This window comes from Hesperophylax consimilis, chromosome 19, assembly GCF_061612785.1.
Source record: "Hesperophylax consimilis isolate HC1 chromosome 19, BYU_Hcon_1.0, whole genome shotgun sequence".
Lineage (NCBI taxonomy): Eukaryota > Metazoa > Arthropoda > Insecta > Trichoptera > Limnephilidae > Hesperophylax > Hesperophylax consimilis.
In genome coordinates this window covers 29227534-29248204 of record NC_142854.1, presented here as the reverse complement: position 1 = coordinate 29248204, position 20671 = coordinate 29227534, and the positions used below count along the sequence as shown (strand labels likewise).

At 38.3% G+C, this 20671-nt stretch overlaps 2 protein-coding genes across 2 annotated transcripts; both read left to right on the top strand.

Annotated features, from left to right (window-relative positions):
* Positions 1-659: 659 nt before the first annotated feature.
* On the top strand, positions 660-2456 carry LOC149415089 (uncharacterized). The gene is made up of 3 exons (XM_089643116.1): positions 660-780; positions 1218-1421; positions 2301-2456. Exons 2-3 carry the CDS (start codon positions 1265-1267, stop codon positions 2444-2446), a joined length of 303 nt encoding a protein of 100 aa, XP_089499242.1. The 5' UTR covers positions 660-780; positions 1218-1264; the 3' UTR covers positions 2447-2456.
* A 4502-nt stretch (positions 2457-6958) lies between these two features.
* Positions 6959-15291, top strand: LOC149415088 (uncharacterized). Its single transcript, XM_089642992.1, has 4 exons — positions 6959-7076; positions 13305-13361; positions 13551-14217; positions 15207-15291. The coding sequence occupies exons 1-4, from the start codon at positions 6959-6961 to the stop codon at positions 15289-15291; spliced, it is 927 nt and encodes a 308-aa protein (XP_089499118.1).
* The last annotated feature ends 5380 nt before the right edge of the window (positions 15292-20671 follow it).

Sequence of the window (20671 nt, the reverse complement as noted above, 5' to 3'; positions counted from 1 at the left end):
CTTTTAACACGTGGAATATTTATTTTGTGTATATATTCTTGTATTTTTGTACAAGGGCAAATTAAATCCTATTAAATTGTTGCAGTAAGACAGAAATCCTGGGTTTGATTCCTAGATGAGACCGTTACTTTTTATTTTTCTGTGTTTTGTTCTGTTTCATGTTTTGTTTAGATATATTAGTATATTCTTCTACTTCAATAATAAATCAATTCTCAATATATCGGTTGTACTGATCCTGTTTTGTATAACTGTCCATTGTCTTTTGAAAATAAAAAATATTTTGATGTGTGCATAGCTGTGGGTTTTTTTTTATTTTCCTTTTCCTGCATTCCAATATTTTTATTTTCAAAATATAATTTTTTTGGGCTAATGAACGATTTTAGCTGGGTTCAGTTACGTTGTCTATGTTTGCACTTTTTTAAATGGCCTTGAGATTTCTCTATGGTCCACGATATATTTACCTGTCTGGACCAAACGAGCGTTTTATCTGTGGTCGACTGTGGTTAAGGGGGTGACAAAATGGGGCCATACAAAAAGCCCGAAGATATCGATCTAGAGAGTGGTTTATTTATGTGCTTCCCTCTCATCAGTAACAGTTGCACCGTCTTTCTAAAGTAATAACATATAAACTTCATAACAATTGTGTAAAATTTATACCACTTGAGATTATTTCAACAACCAACACATTTTTAAAGCAATGATTTAAAAATTTAAGTGCTTAGAATTCCTTGTGACGTTTCTTCAACGCCTTGAAATTGACTACCGCGCTTTGCCGTGCATGTAAGTAGGTTCTAATTATGTAAACAAAGTAACACTTATACTCGTAAATTGGTGCTTGTTTATTGTAAGAATATATCGCCAAGCACTTGATTGATTAGTTTTGACAGCGTTATAACATACTAAGATACCCAATACTTACCGTGTAAACACGTGACGGATGAGATTAAATGAGTTTGTTCATTGTTGATTTACGGCCGCTGTCACACATTAAAACCAAGTGACTAGTAAGTTTATCTAATTACCCCGAGTGAACATCATATACATTTTCAAAAACAGCAATATTATTTTGTGGCACGATTAGCTTTTAGTAAACTCTAATGAAATCCGAATTGCTTAAGAATCATATTGGTTTTTTCACAACAAAAGCGATTCAAACTCTCTGATGAATATTTTATATGATGAAGATAAATTTTGATACAAACTTTACTTATTTTCAGCTGAGAATAATTACTATCACATAAAATGACTCTATCACAGTAGAGCCATGGATCTTCCCATCCCAGATAATGTTACCGTCACAACTGAACCATGGTCGCAGGAAGAAGGCTCAGGTGAAAAACAGGCGTTTACTGATATAGAAATACACCTTCCTAATGTGAAAAAGGAATGTTTACCGTATGCCGAAAGTGTTCAGCAAACCAGTAAGTGGCATTATCCATCTGTTTGTGTTTCAGATGGGCGCAGTCACAACCCCTTCTTGTGTTTGACTCTCCTTTTTATCGCCTATAATACAGCGCGGTACTTGTAAATTTTTCCAAGTGGCAATCTAAGAAAACGTTTAGCGAAATTATGCTCACAAACAGTTTCTTATTCCTGAAGCTATAAGCTGTAACACAAAATCATCTCACTCCTTAAATTCTTTTGGATGCATGTTATAAGTAAATAAACATTTTCTCAATTCAAAACCCAAAATTTTGCTCCCCGGGAAGAGATATCTGAAGAGATATCTGCAACCGTTGTTAAGTCACAAATTCAGAATACTCACAACAAGTTAATATATTTACCACGAAATTTGATCTTTGATTTCGATCTTTGTGCTACAAACTACGTCAACATTATAAAATTACTTTGCTAAGGTAGTTTAATACAATCTATTATATTTGTAATATTTACTGACTACGTATATCAGGGATATTTGAAATTCTGTAGATTACTTTTTTTTACGGACATTCCCGCGTATCTCCATGCATAACCTTACTAGGATTCTTCAGGCATCGTCAAGCTGCGTGTACGTCTGGAAAACTCGTTTTCAAAATACATTGCCCTTGGTATTTTAGTGGAAATATCTCACTGTTGATAACAAGAAAATTGTAGGCTATTAGTAAATAACAATTATTATCTCTAATTGCAACGGAAATTATAGCTCTTTTTTATCTTCTAACTGCATGTTTGACGTCTATTTCTTTATAGAAAAAATAACTTCTTTACTATCAGATTACGGATTTCCATACAATGGAATTTTGTATCCGCTAAATCAACTGTAAGTATCCTATAAATTTGTTATTATTTTATTATTCCAGGTAGCATTAATGTGAAGACTGTACCCATCAAAGCAAAATCAGAACCCCAAGAAAAAGATGGAGGGGCAATCACTTATGCGGAGATAAACATAGACCTGCCAGATATTAAAAAGGAATGCTTAGAGAAGTCTGGAAGTACATATTGAGCGTTATCTGCTATCTTTTAAAGACATGATAACGGACCTGAAGACGCATCCAGAAGAAAAACCTTATTCATGCACACACTGTAACGACTCATGCTCATGCAAATCACATTTAACAGCCCACTTACGCACCCATACTGGAGAAAAACCGTATCCATGTTTTCATTGTAACTACTACTTCTCACGCAAATCAAATTTAACAGTGCCCATTCGTAACCATACTGGAGAAAAATCTTATTCATGTTCCCATTGTAGCTACTCGTACTCGCGCAAGTCATATTTGACAGTGCACTTACGCACCCATACTGGAGAAAAACCTTATTCGTGTTCTCATTGTAACTACTTATGCTCACGCAAGTCAGAATTAACAGTGCACTTTCGCACTCATACTGGAGAAAAACCTCATTCATGTTCTTATTGTGACTACTCCCGCCAACACATGTCAGCATCAACAGTTCACTTACGCACCGATTCTGAAATTAAACCTTATTCATGTTTCTACTGCAGCTTTTCATGTTTTTTATTTTATTATTATTATTCAGGGGAATTTTAAACTTCACATTCTTACCCATACTGTAGTATAATGACATAAATGTCCCCATTGTTACTTCTCCTGCAAAGAAAAATCACATTTAAAAGTGCACTTACTCACCCATACTGGACATAAACCTTAATGTTCCTACTGCAGCTATTCAGGTTCTGTAATGGGAAATTCGTAAATTCCATTTGGAAAGAACCTTATTCATGAGTTCCTATTATAATTAAACCTGCTCATACAAGTCAGCGTTAACAGTGCACTTACGGGATTTAAACCTTATTTATGATCCTACTGCAAATATTAATGTTCTCAAAAGGATTAAAAAGTAAGACTATGGGCTTTTTACAAGGGGATAATTTTGAAAATAATCAGAAACACCCTATTTATAAGTTTCAAGAGCTGGTAAAAGAAGCGATGAAACATTTGTAACATAGCAGTTTATATCGTATTAAATAATAATAATAGTTGAATATGCTACATGCTAGATCTTCGTCTTTCGATCGCCGCAAGTAGCAGCACCTGCCGGTCACTAAATTCTCGCCATCAGCGTTCCGCGCGGTAGGAAACGGAACTAATCGCCCACGCCATCAGCCCTCGCTCGCCGGCCTCTTCCGGAATCCAGATCTCAGCATGTCAACACGCTGCTTCGGTTTGTAGTCCCGCGCCCCAGAAGCAATCCGGATTCAAGGGAATATGCAAACTTACGTCTTGAAAATTACACTAAAATCCTCGCCTTTTAACAAGACGACAAAGTTTAAACTCCTGGCCGAACTTCTCAGCGAAACTAACTCGCACGCACATGTTTCAACGTTTACGTTGCACGTGGACAAAGGCCGCCTAAACTTCGCTCACCGACTTAAGAACCATGTAAGCTTGACCATCTTATCCCCTTTCCATGTGCTTTAATAAATTCAGTTCCGATTTTGTAACTTAAATTTAGATTGAGAGATTGAACTTAGTTAGGATTATATTTTGTACCCGTAATATTTTCCATGCCCCTTGAGTATAAGATGTGTTCTAAATGATAATCCTTTGTATGTTGTAACGTTGCCCTTTGCTATAAGATAACCCGGAAATATAACTCCCATGTCTTCACTGAACCCCTTGCACGGGTCGAAATGATAGTAGCAAAAAATGATAGCTGACTCCACCCCTTGAGAGATAATCGATATGCCTTTATAAGAGCTACCCTGAGGTTATGCTCAGGGATAGAACCCCTGATGCCATCTATGTCGATTGTCTTATATTCAATGTTCGTATTTAATTTGTTCACCGGTCTTACATTCTAAATTTTAAGTATATTACACATAATAACAAAAATCAAAACTTTGGTCTTTTATGAATAAGTAAACCAAACCTAATATGTCAGTAGTTTATAGTTGTAGACATATCCAATAAAGCTATTCATATGTTGGACTTTATTTTAAGAGTATTTTAATGAATTCCATAATATCAAAACTATCAGTATAATTCCATAGTTTGCTGATATAATTACGAAGTTCTTTCGCACGATTGAAATAATGCTAAATAAATTCTCAAGATATTTTAGATTTGGTATTTTTAGATAATGTCTAAATAAGGACTTCCTACTTTGCTCATTAAATTGATCAAAATTATCGAAACGACGACTTTTTTCCAATTTAATATATTTGTATAAAATTATTAGAGTTGGTATTTATAGATAATTTCTAAATAACGGCTTCCTACTTTGCTCATTAAATCGATTAAAATGATCAAAACCACGACTTTTCACGACCCGATTTAAAATTATTAATTTAAATTATTATTAATAATAATTAATTAATTATTGTGCTACTTAGTAAGGAGTCATATCTATAATTCCACAGTTTAAAAAGCTTAGAAAATTCTTGAAAAAAGTTGCTATTTCTAGAGAATATCTTTATTTCGTCTACCTACTGTTCTAATTTTACTAATCAAAAAAGATTGGATCGAATAATTATTTCCGATTTAAATGTACATATTAATTCGAAGTTAAATACGAAGATGGTTGATATCTGAAATGAGATGTTACTGCGGCTCTGATTACCAGATACTTATGCGGAAAGTTAATTTAGTAACCGGTTCTTCTAAAAGAAACAAAAGAAACCGTGGGTAAGTTTCAAGAGACTAGTGACTTTTTAATTTTCGATAAATAGTGCAAGAATGAACCAGTTCCACAAAAAAATATCAACGGTTCCAGTGACATAAATGTAGCCGGGAGCTGGTACAGGAATATCGATCATCTCTACGAACGGAAACGTCAGGATTCAGACAAGTCAGACTAATGTGTCACAGAGTCTCCTTCGCTTCCTTCTCGTTTGTAATTATTGTTCCGTCGCTCTAAAGTAATATTGTACGAACTACACAATAATTGAAATTGAACTGCTTTTACTTTTTTGATGACGTTTGTTCAACGTCTTGTCCGTCATGCTTTACCCTGTATGTAAAGAGGTTCTATTTATACTAACTAAGTAACACTTAAACTCTGAAATTGGTGCTGGTTAATTGTAAGAATATATTGCTTGACACCTGTTAGATCAATTTAAACAGCATTCTCGATATAACACTAGAGCAAGGCTGCCTAACCTTTTTAACAGTTGTGCAAAATTGACGATTTAAAAGTCATTGGCGGGCCACTGACTACTGACGGTTCCTATTTTTGTTACCTAAGGTTTTTAATGTCTTGTTTTATGCAACAAACAAATAAACATATTGAAATTTTATTGTCGTTTATTGAAATAATAAAATAATAGCATCTACTGCCAAGTAACGAAACAACATTTTATGTAACAAAAATCTAAATCCAAGTAATTGGAACAATGAATGTGATTTCTGACATTGTTTTTGTTTTAATAATTCTCCTATGTTAGGACTCAGTTCAGATGTTGACAGTAGCAACAAATCAGACATAGGTATGTTGCTCAGTTAGAGATGTGCGGTATTTATTTGTTACAAAATTAAGATTAGAAAAAAACTGTTCACAAACATACGTCGATCCAAAACTACTTAAAAATTGAAACGCCAGTCTTCCTTTGGCACCAATTTCCAGAAATCTCAAAATTCTTTTGCAGAAGTTTGTGACTTTGAAAATATTTTTTCTGCAAAAAGGTACAGAGTGATTTTGCAGTTCAGTGAGTTCCAACTGGATATTGGCAGGATAACTAATTATTTCAGTCAAACTGATTGTGAAAGGATTTAAAAAAAATGTTCATTTGGTTTTGTACTTTCAAAGTCCTGGAATCTGCTTTCAAACGACTGTAATAAGCTTGTAATCTTAGCTTCGTACTTAGTAAAGTTTATGGTGGCAATATTGAGCTTCTCTTTCAAATCTTGTATGGGATAAAGGTCAATATTTTCGTTGGCTAAATATAGTCAGAAGTGCCTTGTAATTTGAATTTAAAATATTGAGATAATTGGTGATGTCAACAAGAAATGCAAGATCAATAAACCAGTACTTATTCTTGAGTAAATCACGTTCCAAAGGCAATGCCCCTTTTTCTTAAAAATTCCAACACCTGCTCTCTCAAGATGAAGAAATGTTTTAACATGTTGCCCCTTGAAAGCCATCGCACAGCGCAATACAGTTGTAACTCTCCAAATTCGCTGATTTCTTCTTCAAATAAAACTCTGAATTGACGTCTGTGAAGATCTATTGAATGTGTGTAATTTATGCAGCGTAGGTACTACCGGCTCCATTATATCATTCAACTGTATGTCCTTAGCACACAACGCCTCTTGGTGGATGATGCAATGATACGAAAAAAATTTCGATTCAAGTAATTTTCAAATTGGCGGATATTTTGAAAATGGTTCACGCGGGCCGCTTATAATTCGTTTACGGGCCACAATGTGGCCCGCGGGCCTGGGGTTGGACAGCCTTGCACTAGAGTATTTGAGAGAGGTTTCGTTACATTCCTTTCTTATTTTTAGCTGAAAATAATTATCATAACACGACAGGACGCTATCACAGCAGTGCCATGGATTCCAACCTAAAGAGTGTTTCCATCAAAACTGAACCATGGTCACAGGAAGAAGGGTCAGGTGAAATGGCCTATAAGGATATTGAAATCCACCTCCCGGATGTGAAGAAGGAATGTTTGCAGAATGCCGAGAGTGTTCAGCCAACTAGTAAGTTGCATTGCATATCACAGAAGTGTTTCCGACGCAAATAATCAGAACAGCTGCTTGTTCTTTACTTCCCCTCTTGTCGTCCATAATTTTAATAATTAAATAATAACATAACTTTTATATAGCGCAGTTTTGTGTTATTTCACTTCAAGTGCAATATAGATTTTACCTTCGAAATATTTCTTTACACGCAACTGATGAACCAAGAAAACATTTAACTGATTATGCCCGCAAACAGTTCTTAATTCATCAAATGTTGCCGCCTCATATTTTATCATCAAAGTAAATAATTGTACCTTCTGTACTCCAAAACTTCTCTCCTCACAAGAACGTAGCGGAGTCCTGTTTTAACTCGACCGTTTAAAGTTATATATGTATGTGTGTTAATTTTTTGTACTTTCCGTTTCCAGTTCAATATGGTATTCAGGTTAGATTCTGTCAATTTTTTTTTTTTTTTATATTTACTCCACACAGGAGGCCCTGAAGAAAATATTTTCCCTCAGGGCCTATGTCATCTTTGGGGATGCTGTGTGGAGGGTCTTTTTGTGGAGAGGAAGGAGTGAACATGGGTCTTGAAGAGTCCCATCTTGTAGGAGGGAGGAAACACAGAGGCCGGCAGTTCGTTCCACAGCCGAGCTGTTGAACTTAAGAACGAATCGTAGAAGCGACCCGTTCTCATGTGACAAGTGTCAACTGTGTACAAATGTTGGGCGCGCGTTTGGCGTGTATCCCGACTACGCACCGGTGCCGAAGGGATCAATGACGCTAGTTCCTCAGAGCATCTTCCATTGTAAAACCGATAGAACAAGGACAGCATACCTACCTGACGCCTGTGCTCTAAAGATTGCAGTCCGTTTGTTAAGATTGGGGAATCTATCAAACGAACCGCCCGTTTTTGCACAGAGTCAAGGGTTTTTTTCAGGTATTTAGGGGCTCCGGACCAGAGATGGCTGCCAAATTCGACAGTAGGGCGCACTTGCGATTTGTACAGGGTCAGCAGTTGTGTACTATTAAAGTATCTGCGGGCCCTGTACAGTACGCCCAGCTTCTGAGAGGCCAACTTTACTCTGGCTTCGATGGAGCCCCCGTACCTGAGCTGGTCACTTATAGTTACACCAAGCATATCAATGGAAGGCCTGTTCGGAAGATTGCTTCCGTTGAAGGAGACTAGATTATCATTTGGATCCCTTTTAGACGTAATCAGACAGGATTGGGTCTTTGAAACATTAAATTCGACGAGATTATTTTTACCCCAGGAGGAAATACTCTCGAGATAATCGTCCATTCTCTTATTATCGATTATGTCAAGCATATTATCCATTATGTCTTCAATGTTGTGTTTGTCTGTAATTAATGATAATATCAACCATGCTTCGATATGAATTACGGTTGACAAACCTAGGAAAAAAACAAACAAAACAATAATCAATACTATGGTACCTACCTGAAGAAGATTGTATAATTCCTTATTGGATGCATAAAAATTACATTAAAATAATGGTTTATACTACGTACCTACTTGTTACTCATAAATCTTCTATTTTTATTATGAAATTATTGTTTCGGTTTATTGAATTAGAGGTTTTTTATTTATGGACCTATCTTTCATATTTACATCTATTTGAATAAAGAAGTGTTTGTGCTTTTGATATCTATTATTCCTAGATTGATGACATTTTCCCCAGCTGATCTTCTAAACAAGTTGAAGGCGACTGTCTACAAGATGTTTCTAAAATCTATCGCTATCCCCTTTTCTCACCCCTTAAGGATTTTGACACTTGTTGAAGAATTTTTGCACACTTGATGTCCAATATAAGATTTTTTTGACCATAACAATTTCCTTTTCCGTTTTGTTTTATGATTACTATTCTTACATAAATCATGTACGATTACCATAATACGGGCAAGAAACCTAGTATGGTAGTTGCGAACGTCACCAAAATGTTATTTATTAAGATTTATAAAATTAAAAAAACACATAAAAATTACCGTTCAAAATAAAACAAAAACTGGGTGAAGCCGACGCTGGGTTCTTCAGCTAGTATAATGAAAAATACGAAATTCTCTTGTGTGTCTCTGAACCTCTGCTTCGATGAACTCTAGAATTCCTGTTTTGAATTTATGTGTCATTTTCAAAATTGTAAAAGTTTGTTTAAAAAGACGCTGTTATTTAATATTTAAATTTTGTGAATAAAGTCATGCACAACCAAATGCCAAAATGTTTTTAGGCTGAAATTGTTTTTAACAGAGATGTTCATAATTACGAAACCAGAGAAAATGTAAATACAATGAGATTGCCACATATGAAGAAATCAAAATCACAGAACTGTCCAATGTACAAAGGACTAAAGATGTATGATGAAATGCCTGAAAGTCTGAAGAATGAATGAATTTGACGGACTCCGAATTTGATATTGTCTCATTGAAGGCAAAAGGGAACTACACCTCCTTCAAAATAGGTGTCCCGGAAGAAAAGAAAGATACATTCCTAGATGCCGCCAACTGGCCGGCAGGTATCGCTGTGTCTAAATTTAAATTCTTATCACCATCAAATAAAGAAGGTGGCCCACAATCAGGTAAATCTTTACCTACCTAAAAATGGCAAAACTAGCGTTGAAATACCAAAATGTGCGTGGTCTAAATACGAAAATAGGTGAATTTTCGAACAACGTTATTTCACAAAATTCTGAAGTTATTGCTCTAACTGAAACATGGTTGCAAACCTCTGTATTCGACGCAGAACTGTTGTCCACCAGCCAGTACACAGTACATCGCCGGGACCGAGAGGGGCAACGAGGGGGAGGGGTACTGCTCGCAGTACGTAAACCGTTAAATTCAATAAGAGTAAGGGAGCTAGAAACAGATGGCGAACACCTCTGGGTAAAAGTCTGTAAAGATAACTTCACTGTGTTTATATGTGTAGTGTACTTCTACTGCACAGATGACAGCGAAAATAGACGTATTTTCTATGAACATTTAGACAATAAAGCCAATATATTATTAAATAAGAACATAATAATTTTGGGTGATTTTAACTTAAATAATAAACCCGAAGACGTCTTAACTGATTTTTCGTATTTCACAAACTCGAATGGACTGACGCAGTACAATAAAGTGAAGAACAGTAGCGATAACATTCTCGATCTTATCCTTAGTAATATAAATGTGTGTGACGTGATGAGAAGCGAGGAACCACTGGTGAATGAAGACCAGCATCACCCGACGCTGGACATTTCCGCGCGCCTATCAAGAGCGGTTCGGTGCAGACGAAGACCCCGCCAAAACGATCGCCGCGCCCCCCGTGGGCCCCCGCCTTCGCTCCACAATTATAATTTCCACCAATTTAATTATAAGCGAGCAAACATAGAACTGTGCAATAATATTCTTTCGCATTTTGATTGGACATTTTTGTACACCATAAAATCTGTAGACGAAGCAGTGAAATATTTAAACAATGTACTGTTTAGTATTTTTGAATTATGTATACCAAATAACAAACCCAACATCACAAACGATGTATATCCGATATGGTTCAATAAGAGCATTATAGATAAACTGAAAAGAAAGGAATCACTCAGAAAAAGATATCTATTGCACAAAAAGCAATCCGATTATCTGATATTTTCAGCGAGTAGATCCGAACTAAAATCTGAAATAAAATTTGCTAAAAAACAATACATGGAAAATGTTCAGAATGGGATCAAAGACGACATAAAGTTTTTCTGGAACTATATTAGGTCACAAAAAGTTAACCCAACCTCACCAACATGCTTGATTGAGGAAGGCGTAACTTTTACTAACCCTAACACAATTGTAAATAAGTTTGCTGACTATTTTCATTCCGTCTATAGTCAAGTAACCCCTAAACTTGAAACCAATTTCCCAACAGCATCACCCTGGAACGTTGGAGATATCTCACTCGGATTGACCAACATCCAGGAAATAGAAACTTGTATCCGGAATCTCCGACCTGATAAGGCTACTGGTCCGGACGGTATTCCTCCTTCAATAATTATAAAAATCTCTCCAAATATCTGTGTTCCCCTTGCGTACATATTTAATCTCTGCATCATGTCTTCCACATTTCCACAGTGTTGGAAACTAACGAGGGTCAGCCCCATTCACAAAGCTGATGAAAAGACTGACGTCAGAAATTATAGACCAGTTGCAGTACTGTCAACAATTCCAAAAATTTTTGAAATGATTATCTGTGATAAAATCAGTCCACAAATCACGCCTTTCTTAAGAGGTAATCAACATGGCTTCTTACCGAAGAAATCAACGGTAACCAACTTACTCTCTTTCTCTCGACGGGTAGCACAAGGCCTAGACTGTAGGCATCAGACGGACGTAATTTACACGGACTTCGCAAAGGCATTTGACCGAGTAGATCACGATATTCTAATAAAAAAGATGCATAAAATAGGTTTTAATCAACCCTTACTGACATTTTTTGCGTCATATTTAAAAGATAGAAGTCAGTATGTAAATATAAATGGATACGACTCCCATAAGTTCGCAGCTCTGTCAGGAATTCCTCAAGGATCGAATCTCGGTCCCATGTTATTCCTCATTCTGATTGATGACATTCAGGATTGCATACGTCACAGCTCATGTCTACTATTCGCAGATGACATGAAACTGATGAAGGAAATCGAATCAGATTATGATTATTCGAAACTGCAGGCCGACCTCGATTCAATCATGATATGGTCGGTAGAAAATAAACTTAACTTCAATATTAAAAAATGCGTTGTTATGACTTATAGTCGTTCACAAAATCCGGTATTCTGCCAGTATAGAATGAATGGTGAAGTACTTACACGCGTAAACATCATCAAGGACCTTGGGGTGATCTTTGATCCCAAGCTGACATTTTCAAACCACATAGTCCAGCTTACCTCGGCTTGCTCCAAAACTCTTGGTTTTGTAATTAGAACTTGCAAACAATTCAATAACAAAGAAGCAATGACCTCCATGTTCAACGGAGTGGTCAGAAGCAAGCTGGAGTACGCCAGTACTGTCTGGATACCTTATCAACTTAAATACATAAATATGATTGAACAAATTCAAAAAAAATTCCTAAGGTATGTTTACATGCGATCATACGGAATATATCCGAAATTCATGCATCACGTGGAACTGCTAAAGGAGACAAATTACCAAAGCCTGGAGACTAGGCGTAATGCCGGACTCATGGTATTTGAATTAAAGTTACTAAAAAACCTTATCGATTGCCCATATCTCCTGTCATGCTGTGGATTATTCGTTCCTGATAAATACTGTCGAAATCGTAGCCACGACCTATTCTGTATACCGCAGGGTCGGACAGATGTCATTGCCCGACATAGCATGACAAGAGGTATGACATTACTAAATGCCCTACCAGCGGATATAGATGTGTTTAATATCACTATACCATGTTTAAAAAAATATATGTACATGTATTGTTAGTTTTAATAAAATTGTACCATAATTGGACTTACCTGTCTGTCGTACAATAAAAAAAAAAAAAAAAAAAAAAAAAAAAGAATTTAAATGGAAATGTTATGTTTATTGTAAAAATATTTAAAGTTACAAAATAAAATATTATCTTGTTTATATTCAAATATTGTATAAACATACTCAATAAATAATTTTAAAAAATCTTTAAACAAACGGTAAAGAACGAACCTATATAAAATAAATTAACGTGAATTTATTTTGTTTTCCATTTTTAATATTTGAATTATAATGTCCCTTCTTTTTCACGGTATTTCATGTTTAAGCTTATTCAATTTACAGTTGATATTAGACATATGATATTTTCAGTTGCGAACCAAATACAAGAGGTCCATACAAGAATATTTCTCTGATGGTTTGTGAATAATGTTTATGTCTCTATTGTTTATATCTGTATTATGATTTGATTTATATCTACATCCTCTCTCCATGGCTATAAATGTATTGTTTTGTAAATTTTTCGTATTATATAATCTTTTGTTTTGTATAAATTTTTTAATTCATATTCCTTTCTCACAAATTTAATTTACTTATTCCATATTATGCTGTCTCAGTAGAGGTTAAGTCACAAATAGGAAATCCATAATTGGTTTTATTTTAATATTTAATACTTATGCACAAACTGATTAAATGTAAACTGTCGATTTCCCGAAAATAAATAAATATTAACATTTTGTTGATGTTCTGTTTCAGGTACCATTAATGTGGAGACTGTACCCATGGAAAAACCAGGACCCCGTGAAGAAGACGGTGGGAGAATTCCTTATACGGAAATAGACATAGACCTGCCAGATGTTAAAAAGGAATGCTCAGAGCAATTTGAAAGTATTACCGAGAGTGCAGGTAAAATGGATTTTTTTTCGTCTGAATCAGTTTTAATAATCTTATCGTTTCATTATAGATACCGACTTATTGAGCTTTATCTGTTATCTTTTCCAGATGTGATAGTGGTCCCGAAGACACATGCCGAAGTAAAACCTCTTTCATGTCTCCATTGTAACTACTCCAGTTCACGCAAGTCAGATTTAACAGTGCACTTACGCACCCATACTGGCGAAAAACCTTATTCATGTCCCCATTGTAACCACTCGTGCTCACAAAAGTCAGATTTAACGTTGCACTTACGCACACATACTGGAGAAAAACCGTATTCATGTTCCTACTGCAGCTATTCATGTACTCAAATGGGAAATTTAAAACGTCACATTCTTACCCATACTGGAGAAAAAGCTTATTCATGTCACCATTGTAACTACTCCTTCTCACACAAGTCAGCGTTAACAGTTCACTTACGCACCCATACTGGTGAAAAACCTTTTTCATGTCCCCATTGTAACTACTCCTTTGTAAGCAAATCAAATTTGACAGTTCACTTACGCACCCATACTGGTGAAAAACCTTTGTCATGTTCCCATTGTAACTACTCTTTCTCAAACAAATCACATTTAACGGTACACTTACGCACCCATACTGGTGAAAAACCTTATTCATGTTCCCATTGTAACTACTCCTGCTCACAAAAATCTCTTTTAAACAGGCACTTATTCACTCATACTGGAGAAAAACCATATTCGTGTCCCCATTGTAACCACTCCTGCTCACGGAAGTCAGATTTAACGGTGCACTTACGCACCCATACTGGCGAAAAACCTTATTCATGTTCCCATTGTAACTACTCCTGCTCACAAAAATATCGTTTAAAGATGCACTTTTTCACTCATACTGGAGAAAAACCATATTCATGTGCCCATTGTAACTACTCCTGCTCACGGAAGTCAGATTTAACGGTACACTTACGCACCCATACTGGAGAAAAACCGTATTCATGTTCCTAGTGCAGCTATTCATGTACTCATAATGGACAGCTAAAACGTCACATTCTTACCCATACTGGAGAAAAAGCTTCTTCATGTCACCATGGTAACCACTCCTGTTCACGGAAGTCAAATTTAACGAAACACTTACGCACACATACTAGACCAATTTAATTTTTTTATTCTTTTTAAATTTCCTTAGTAATGTAGGTATGTTTTATAATTAAGCACCTCTGTTAGTATTAAAGTTTGTTTGAGCAAGATTAAGAGAATGGATTAAATAATAATTTCTATTTTTAATGAAAAATGTTACTTTATTAAGTCTTTACTTGAGCTTCGATTCGATCTAGAATGACTCACATCAATGCACGAGCATTGCCGAGAATTACCGATCACACTTGACCCACATACCCGCACAGTTTCTACCTAATCGTGCATCCATACATTCTTCTACAGAAACATGCAGAACTCAGTTCGCCTTAATACTACCGCCGTTCGAGTGTTTCTCATTTCTCGTTGCCATATTTAGCTTATAGCATAGATCCTGGAAACGGTCTCGCGGCAGCGCCTTCGTAAATATATCTGCTCTCTGATTTGCAGATGGAACATATTTAACTACAATTTCTTTATCATTCACTTTCTCGCGGATAAAATGGAAGTGTATGTCTATATCCTTCGTTCTTTTGTGAAATACTGGATTTCTGACTAATTGAATTGCACTTTGGTTGTCAACGTAAAGCGTTGTTTCTTCATTACATGGACATCCGATGTCCGATAACAGCTTTCTGATCCAGACTACTTCCCGAGCTGCTGCCGATGCAGCCACGTACTCGGCTTCCGTTGTACTTAGCGTCACCAGTCTTTGACGATGTGACTACCACGTTACGGCCCCGTTCGGGAGACAGAAAACGTATCCTGTTGTCGACCTTCGCATTTCTACATCCCCGGCGTAGTCAGCATCCGAGAAACCTATCAATTTTGGTTCGCTACCGCCGCTTTGATATTCAATACCGTAATCAGTTGTGCCTTTTAGATATGCGAATATTCTCTTTACCGCTAGCCAATGCAATGAATTGTGCTCGTTCAAATACTTGCTCACTGCATTTACTGCGAACGCGATGTCTGGCCTCGATACAGCCGCTAGGAAAACTAGAGACCCTACTGCTTCGCGATACGGTACATTTTTAGTTTTATTGTTTTCCACGGCTGGAGTCAGTGCTGCGTGCGGATCCGCTGGCACGCACACTGTTTTCGCATCCGCCATTCCGAATTTTTCAATTATTTTCTGCGTGTACGCGCTCTGATGAATCATCAGTTTACCTCTCTCTCTATCCCTTTTTATTTGTAAGCCGACAAAAATATTCTAGTCCTCAACTGTTATTTTAAATGTTTAGCTTGGTCGTTGAATAATTTCCTTAAGGGTCTCTATATTGTTCGAGGCTACTAGCCCATCATCGACGAATAGCGCCAGATATACTTTGTTGTTCTTAATCCTTCCAGTAAATAGACATTTGTCTGCTTCGCATTCTACAAAGTTGAATTCATTCAAAAACTTGTTGAATCGTTGATTCCATCATCTTTGAGCTTGTTTGAGCCCGTAGAGAGCCCTCTCGAGCTTGTATGCGACGTTACTTTTGTCTTCTTTCAACTTCAGTCCTTCCGGAACTTTCATGAAAATTTTTTTCTTCTAGTTTGCCATATAGGAATGCAGTTTGAACGTCAAATTGCATTACTTCAAAATTTTCCGCGGCTATCGTTGCCAGCAAAATTCTCAGCGAGTCATATCTCACCACTGGGGAAAACGTTTCCTTGAAGTCAATCCCCTCTCTTTGCAAGAAGCCCCTTGCACACAATCGAGCCTTGAAACGATGTGACTTCCCGTCGACATCCGTCTTTACCCGAAACACCCATTTCGAGTCAATAAGTCTCATCTCCGGCGTTTTTTTCACGAGTTCCCACGTACGATTTTCTTCATGAGCTTTAAATTCGTTTTTAATAGCACCCGCCCACTGCGCAGTTTCAGTGCTATTCGTCGCTTCTTCGTACGTTAATGGGACTATGTACTCCGCCACATTTGCATTGTGTTGATACCTTCTAGGAGTTTTAATCAGTGCTCGATCTCGCAGGATTCTTCGATTTTCACAGTCTTGATCGTCCTCTTGTTCGTTGTTGTCGTTTTCTTCGTTGTCGATCACATTGTCGCTCACGTTCTCGTTCTCTCGTGCCTCGTTCTCTTGTTCCTCGGGTCGTGAAAGAATTGTTTCGTATTCCTCCTCCTTTTCATTTTCTTTTGCCACTGGCGCCCCGATTTTTTCGTTGAACACAACATTTCGAACCACACTGACCTTTTTCTTTTCAGGATCATACACCCGGTAATTCGTCGATTCTTCCGTATATCCGACGAATATCTTTTTGCTCGCTCGTGCATCGAATTTTCGTGTGAATTGTTTGGGAGTGTGCACATACGCGTCTGATCCAAAGATTCGAAGATGTTTCAGATTTGGAGCTTTTCCAATCCACGCTTCGTACGGCGTTACTGCACCACTTGTCCACACTGTTCGGTTGAGAACGTATACGGCACAATTCACTGCTTCCGCCCAAAGGGTTAATGAAAGATTCTTCGCGATTATCATTGTACGAGCACTTTCAACAATTGTCCGATTGTCGCGTTCAGCTTTGCCATTTTGCTCCGGATTGTATGGCGCTGTTGTCTCTCGCTTTATTCCGCATTCTTCGAGGTATTTATCCATCTGGTCATTGCAGAATTCTCGGCCATTATCGGAGCGATGAGTTTTCATTTTTCTTCCGAACTTATTCTCGATCATCTTTTCGAAGATCTTGAATTTTTCGTACATCTCGGATTTCGTTTTCATGAAGTACACGTGTCTGTAGCCGGTAGCTTCATCTTTAAATGTCAAAAAAATACCTCGATCCTCCGACAGAATTCGTTGACATCGGCCCACAGACATCTGAATGCATTTTCTCGCCTGGCTTAATTTTCTTATTTCGCTCCAGTTTCTTGTTGAAGGGCAGCCTGTGTGATTTCCCAAATTGGCATGGTTCACAGAAGACGTCACTTTTGTCTGAAAATGTTACTCCACTCACGAGCCCCTTTTCTGCCAATTCACGAATCGCTCGTTTCCCGACGTGTCCCAATCGCTCGTGCCACACAGTTAAATTTGTCGTAGCTACGTTAGCTTCTTCTGTGCTTCCTTGTTTCGTAACCTTGAAGAACATGCGATACACGTCATTGTTTTGTTTCATTCCCGTCCCGAGCACTTCACCGTCGCGATCCACAATAACCCGATTATTTTCGAAACGCACTCCGAGTCCCTTCTTTGTACATACTCTGACGGAGAATAAGTTTTTTCTCAATTTCGGAACGTGCAGCACTTTTCCAATTCTCGCATCTTGCCACACTCCATCGATCAATTTTTTAATTCGCACCGCGCCGTCATCATCGACGTCGCATATCTGATTGTCACCAAGCGATACTGTAGCGCCCGTGTTATCCGGCTTGTAGTCAGTCAGCCAGTCAAGTCGGTAGGTTAGATGTTTCGATGCGCCACTGTCGATCAGCCAGACTTCACTTTGATCGATCGCCATTACGCCACTCTCCGTCCACGGTATAAGCGCGCTATTTTTCAAGCCCGACGCGATCGAGCTGCCTGTCTCTCCTAAAAACGCGCAATCACTTGATGTTTCGCCGTCGTCACGTGGCTTCCGCTTATTCCTACACTGACTCGCAATATGTCCCATGCCTTGACATTTATAACACTGCACTTTCTTCATGTCCTTTTCAGCACTTTTTGTTCCTCGCCCACGACGATTTTTGGCTATTGCAGCCAGCGCTTCCGACGCTTCTTCTTCGCCGCTGAGCCTCGTGTCCTCTCTTATTAGCCGTTCCTGGAGATTATCGAGAGTTTGTCGCGCAGGGTCTACGCTGTCCCACGCCACCTGCAGCGTTCTGAACTTTGTGGTGAGACTTGCGAGTATTTTTGCCATTATCGTAGCGTCTGATACATTCTCACCGACGTCCTTCAGTTGACTCGCCATATTCATCACCCTGGCCACATGCTGATCCGCAGTGTCTGCTTCGCTCATCCGACAAGCGTGAAATCTTTGTAGCAGAACCAGCTTGTTTGACGCGGTTTTCTGCTCGTGAATGAGACACAATTTGTCCCACATCTCTTTCGCAGAGATGCATGACAACACACACACTTGTTGAGCCTCGTCAAGATTTGACAGAATTATGAATTTTTCCGTTGCGTCATCTTTCACGTTTTTCTTCAGCGCAGCCGCATGTCCATCGCCGGCAGCAGGCTTCTCTCTCGTGCCATCGACGACATCGAGAACATCGTTCATCACAAATAGTGCACTCACTTGAGCTTTCCAGCCCTGGAAGTTTATTCCGTCGAAAGGCTTCACACCCTTCACCGAGATGCCGACCGACATCGTGAATTTTATTCACACTTTGCTCGTTTTCAAACAGTTAGCTCTGACACTAAAACAATGGCCGACTTCCGTTCCGCACCACGTGAGACTTGCCGAATATTTTCACTCGCGTTCTCTTAATTTTTTGCTATACGTTAACTGGGCCCATAACCTGTGTGAGCAGGATTAAGAGAATGGATTAAATAATAATATCTATTTTTAATGAAAAATGTTACTTTATTAAGTCTTTACTTGAGCTTAATTTAATGCTGTTCGCGAACGCGCGATTCGATCTAGAATGACTCACATCAATGCACGAGCATTGCCGAAAATTACCGATCGCACTCGACCCACACACCTGCACAGTTTCTACCTAATCGTGCATCCACACATTCTTCTACAGAAACATGCAGAACTCAGTTCGCCTTAATAAAGTTCCTTCTTACAAATCCTTATTTTGTTTTGATTAATCAAATTAGCGAAAATTAAAAACGTGCTTTTTATATACTCGGCTCTATTATGGCTCGTATTTATCTACCGTTGAGAATATTCTTGCTTTTGTCAATTTATGCGAAAAATCGTGGAGATGTGCAAAAAGGTATTTGTCTGGGATCGTAGTCACGTTCCAACGCCTGTAATACCCAAAAGGGCGTCATTCTTCGTTGTGTTTCTTAACCATGTGCAATGGGCTGGCCCAACTACTCTTTGACGGCCGACGCATTCCATGCTCCATTAGGTAAGGTATTTAAATTATTTTTGAGCCGCTTCCAAAAGATCCGGTGCCAGCTTGCGGGCTCGATCTGTTACAGGCGGTCCCCTTGTTTCAATCACATGTGTAACATTATATTTACGAATATCTGGAGTCTTCATGTCGGGTCGTGTCAATGCAGGGTATTTATTTTAAAATGTCTCGGTATTTCTGATTTTTTTTTTTTTTTTATTTTTTTTTATATTTACTCCACACAGGAGGCCCTGAAGAAAATAATTTCCCTCAGGGCCTATGTCATCTTTGGGGATGCTGTGTGGAGGGTCTTTTTGTGGAGAGGAAGGAGTGAACATGGGTCTTGAAGAGTCCCATGTTGTAGGAGGGAGGAAACACAGAGGCCGGCAGTTCGTTCCACAGCCGAGCTGTTGAACTTAAGAACGAATCATAGAAGCGACTCGTTCTCATGTGACAAGTGTCAACTGTGTACAAATGTTGGGCGCGCGTTTGGCGTGTATCCCGACTACGCACCGGTGCCGAAGGGATCAATGACGCTAGTTCCTCAGAGCATCTTCCATTGTAATACCGATAGAACAAGGACAGCATACCTACCTGACGCCTGTGCTCTAAAGATTGCAGTCCGTTTGTTAAGATTGGGGAATCTATCAAACGGACCGCCCGTTTCTGCACAGAGTCAAGGGTTTTTTTCAGGTATTTTGGGGCTCCAGACCAGAGATGGCTGCCAAATTCGACAGTAGGGCGCACTTGCGATTTGTACAGGGTGAGCAGTTGTGTACTATTAAAGTATCTGCGGGCCCTGTACAGTACGCCCAGCTTCTGAGAGGCCAACTTTACTCTAGCTTCGATGGAGCCCCCGTACCTGAGCTGGTCACTTATAGTTACACCAAGCATATCAATGGAAGGCCTGTTCGGAAGATTGCTTCCGTTGAAGGAGACTAGATTATCATTTGGATCCCTTTTAGACGTAATCAGACAGGATTGGGTCTTTGAAACATTAAATTCGACGAGATTATTTTTACCCCAGGAGGAAATACTCTCGAGATAACCGTCCATTCTCTGCTTCAAAGCCCTCCGAGCCGTTGGAGTTT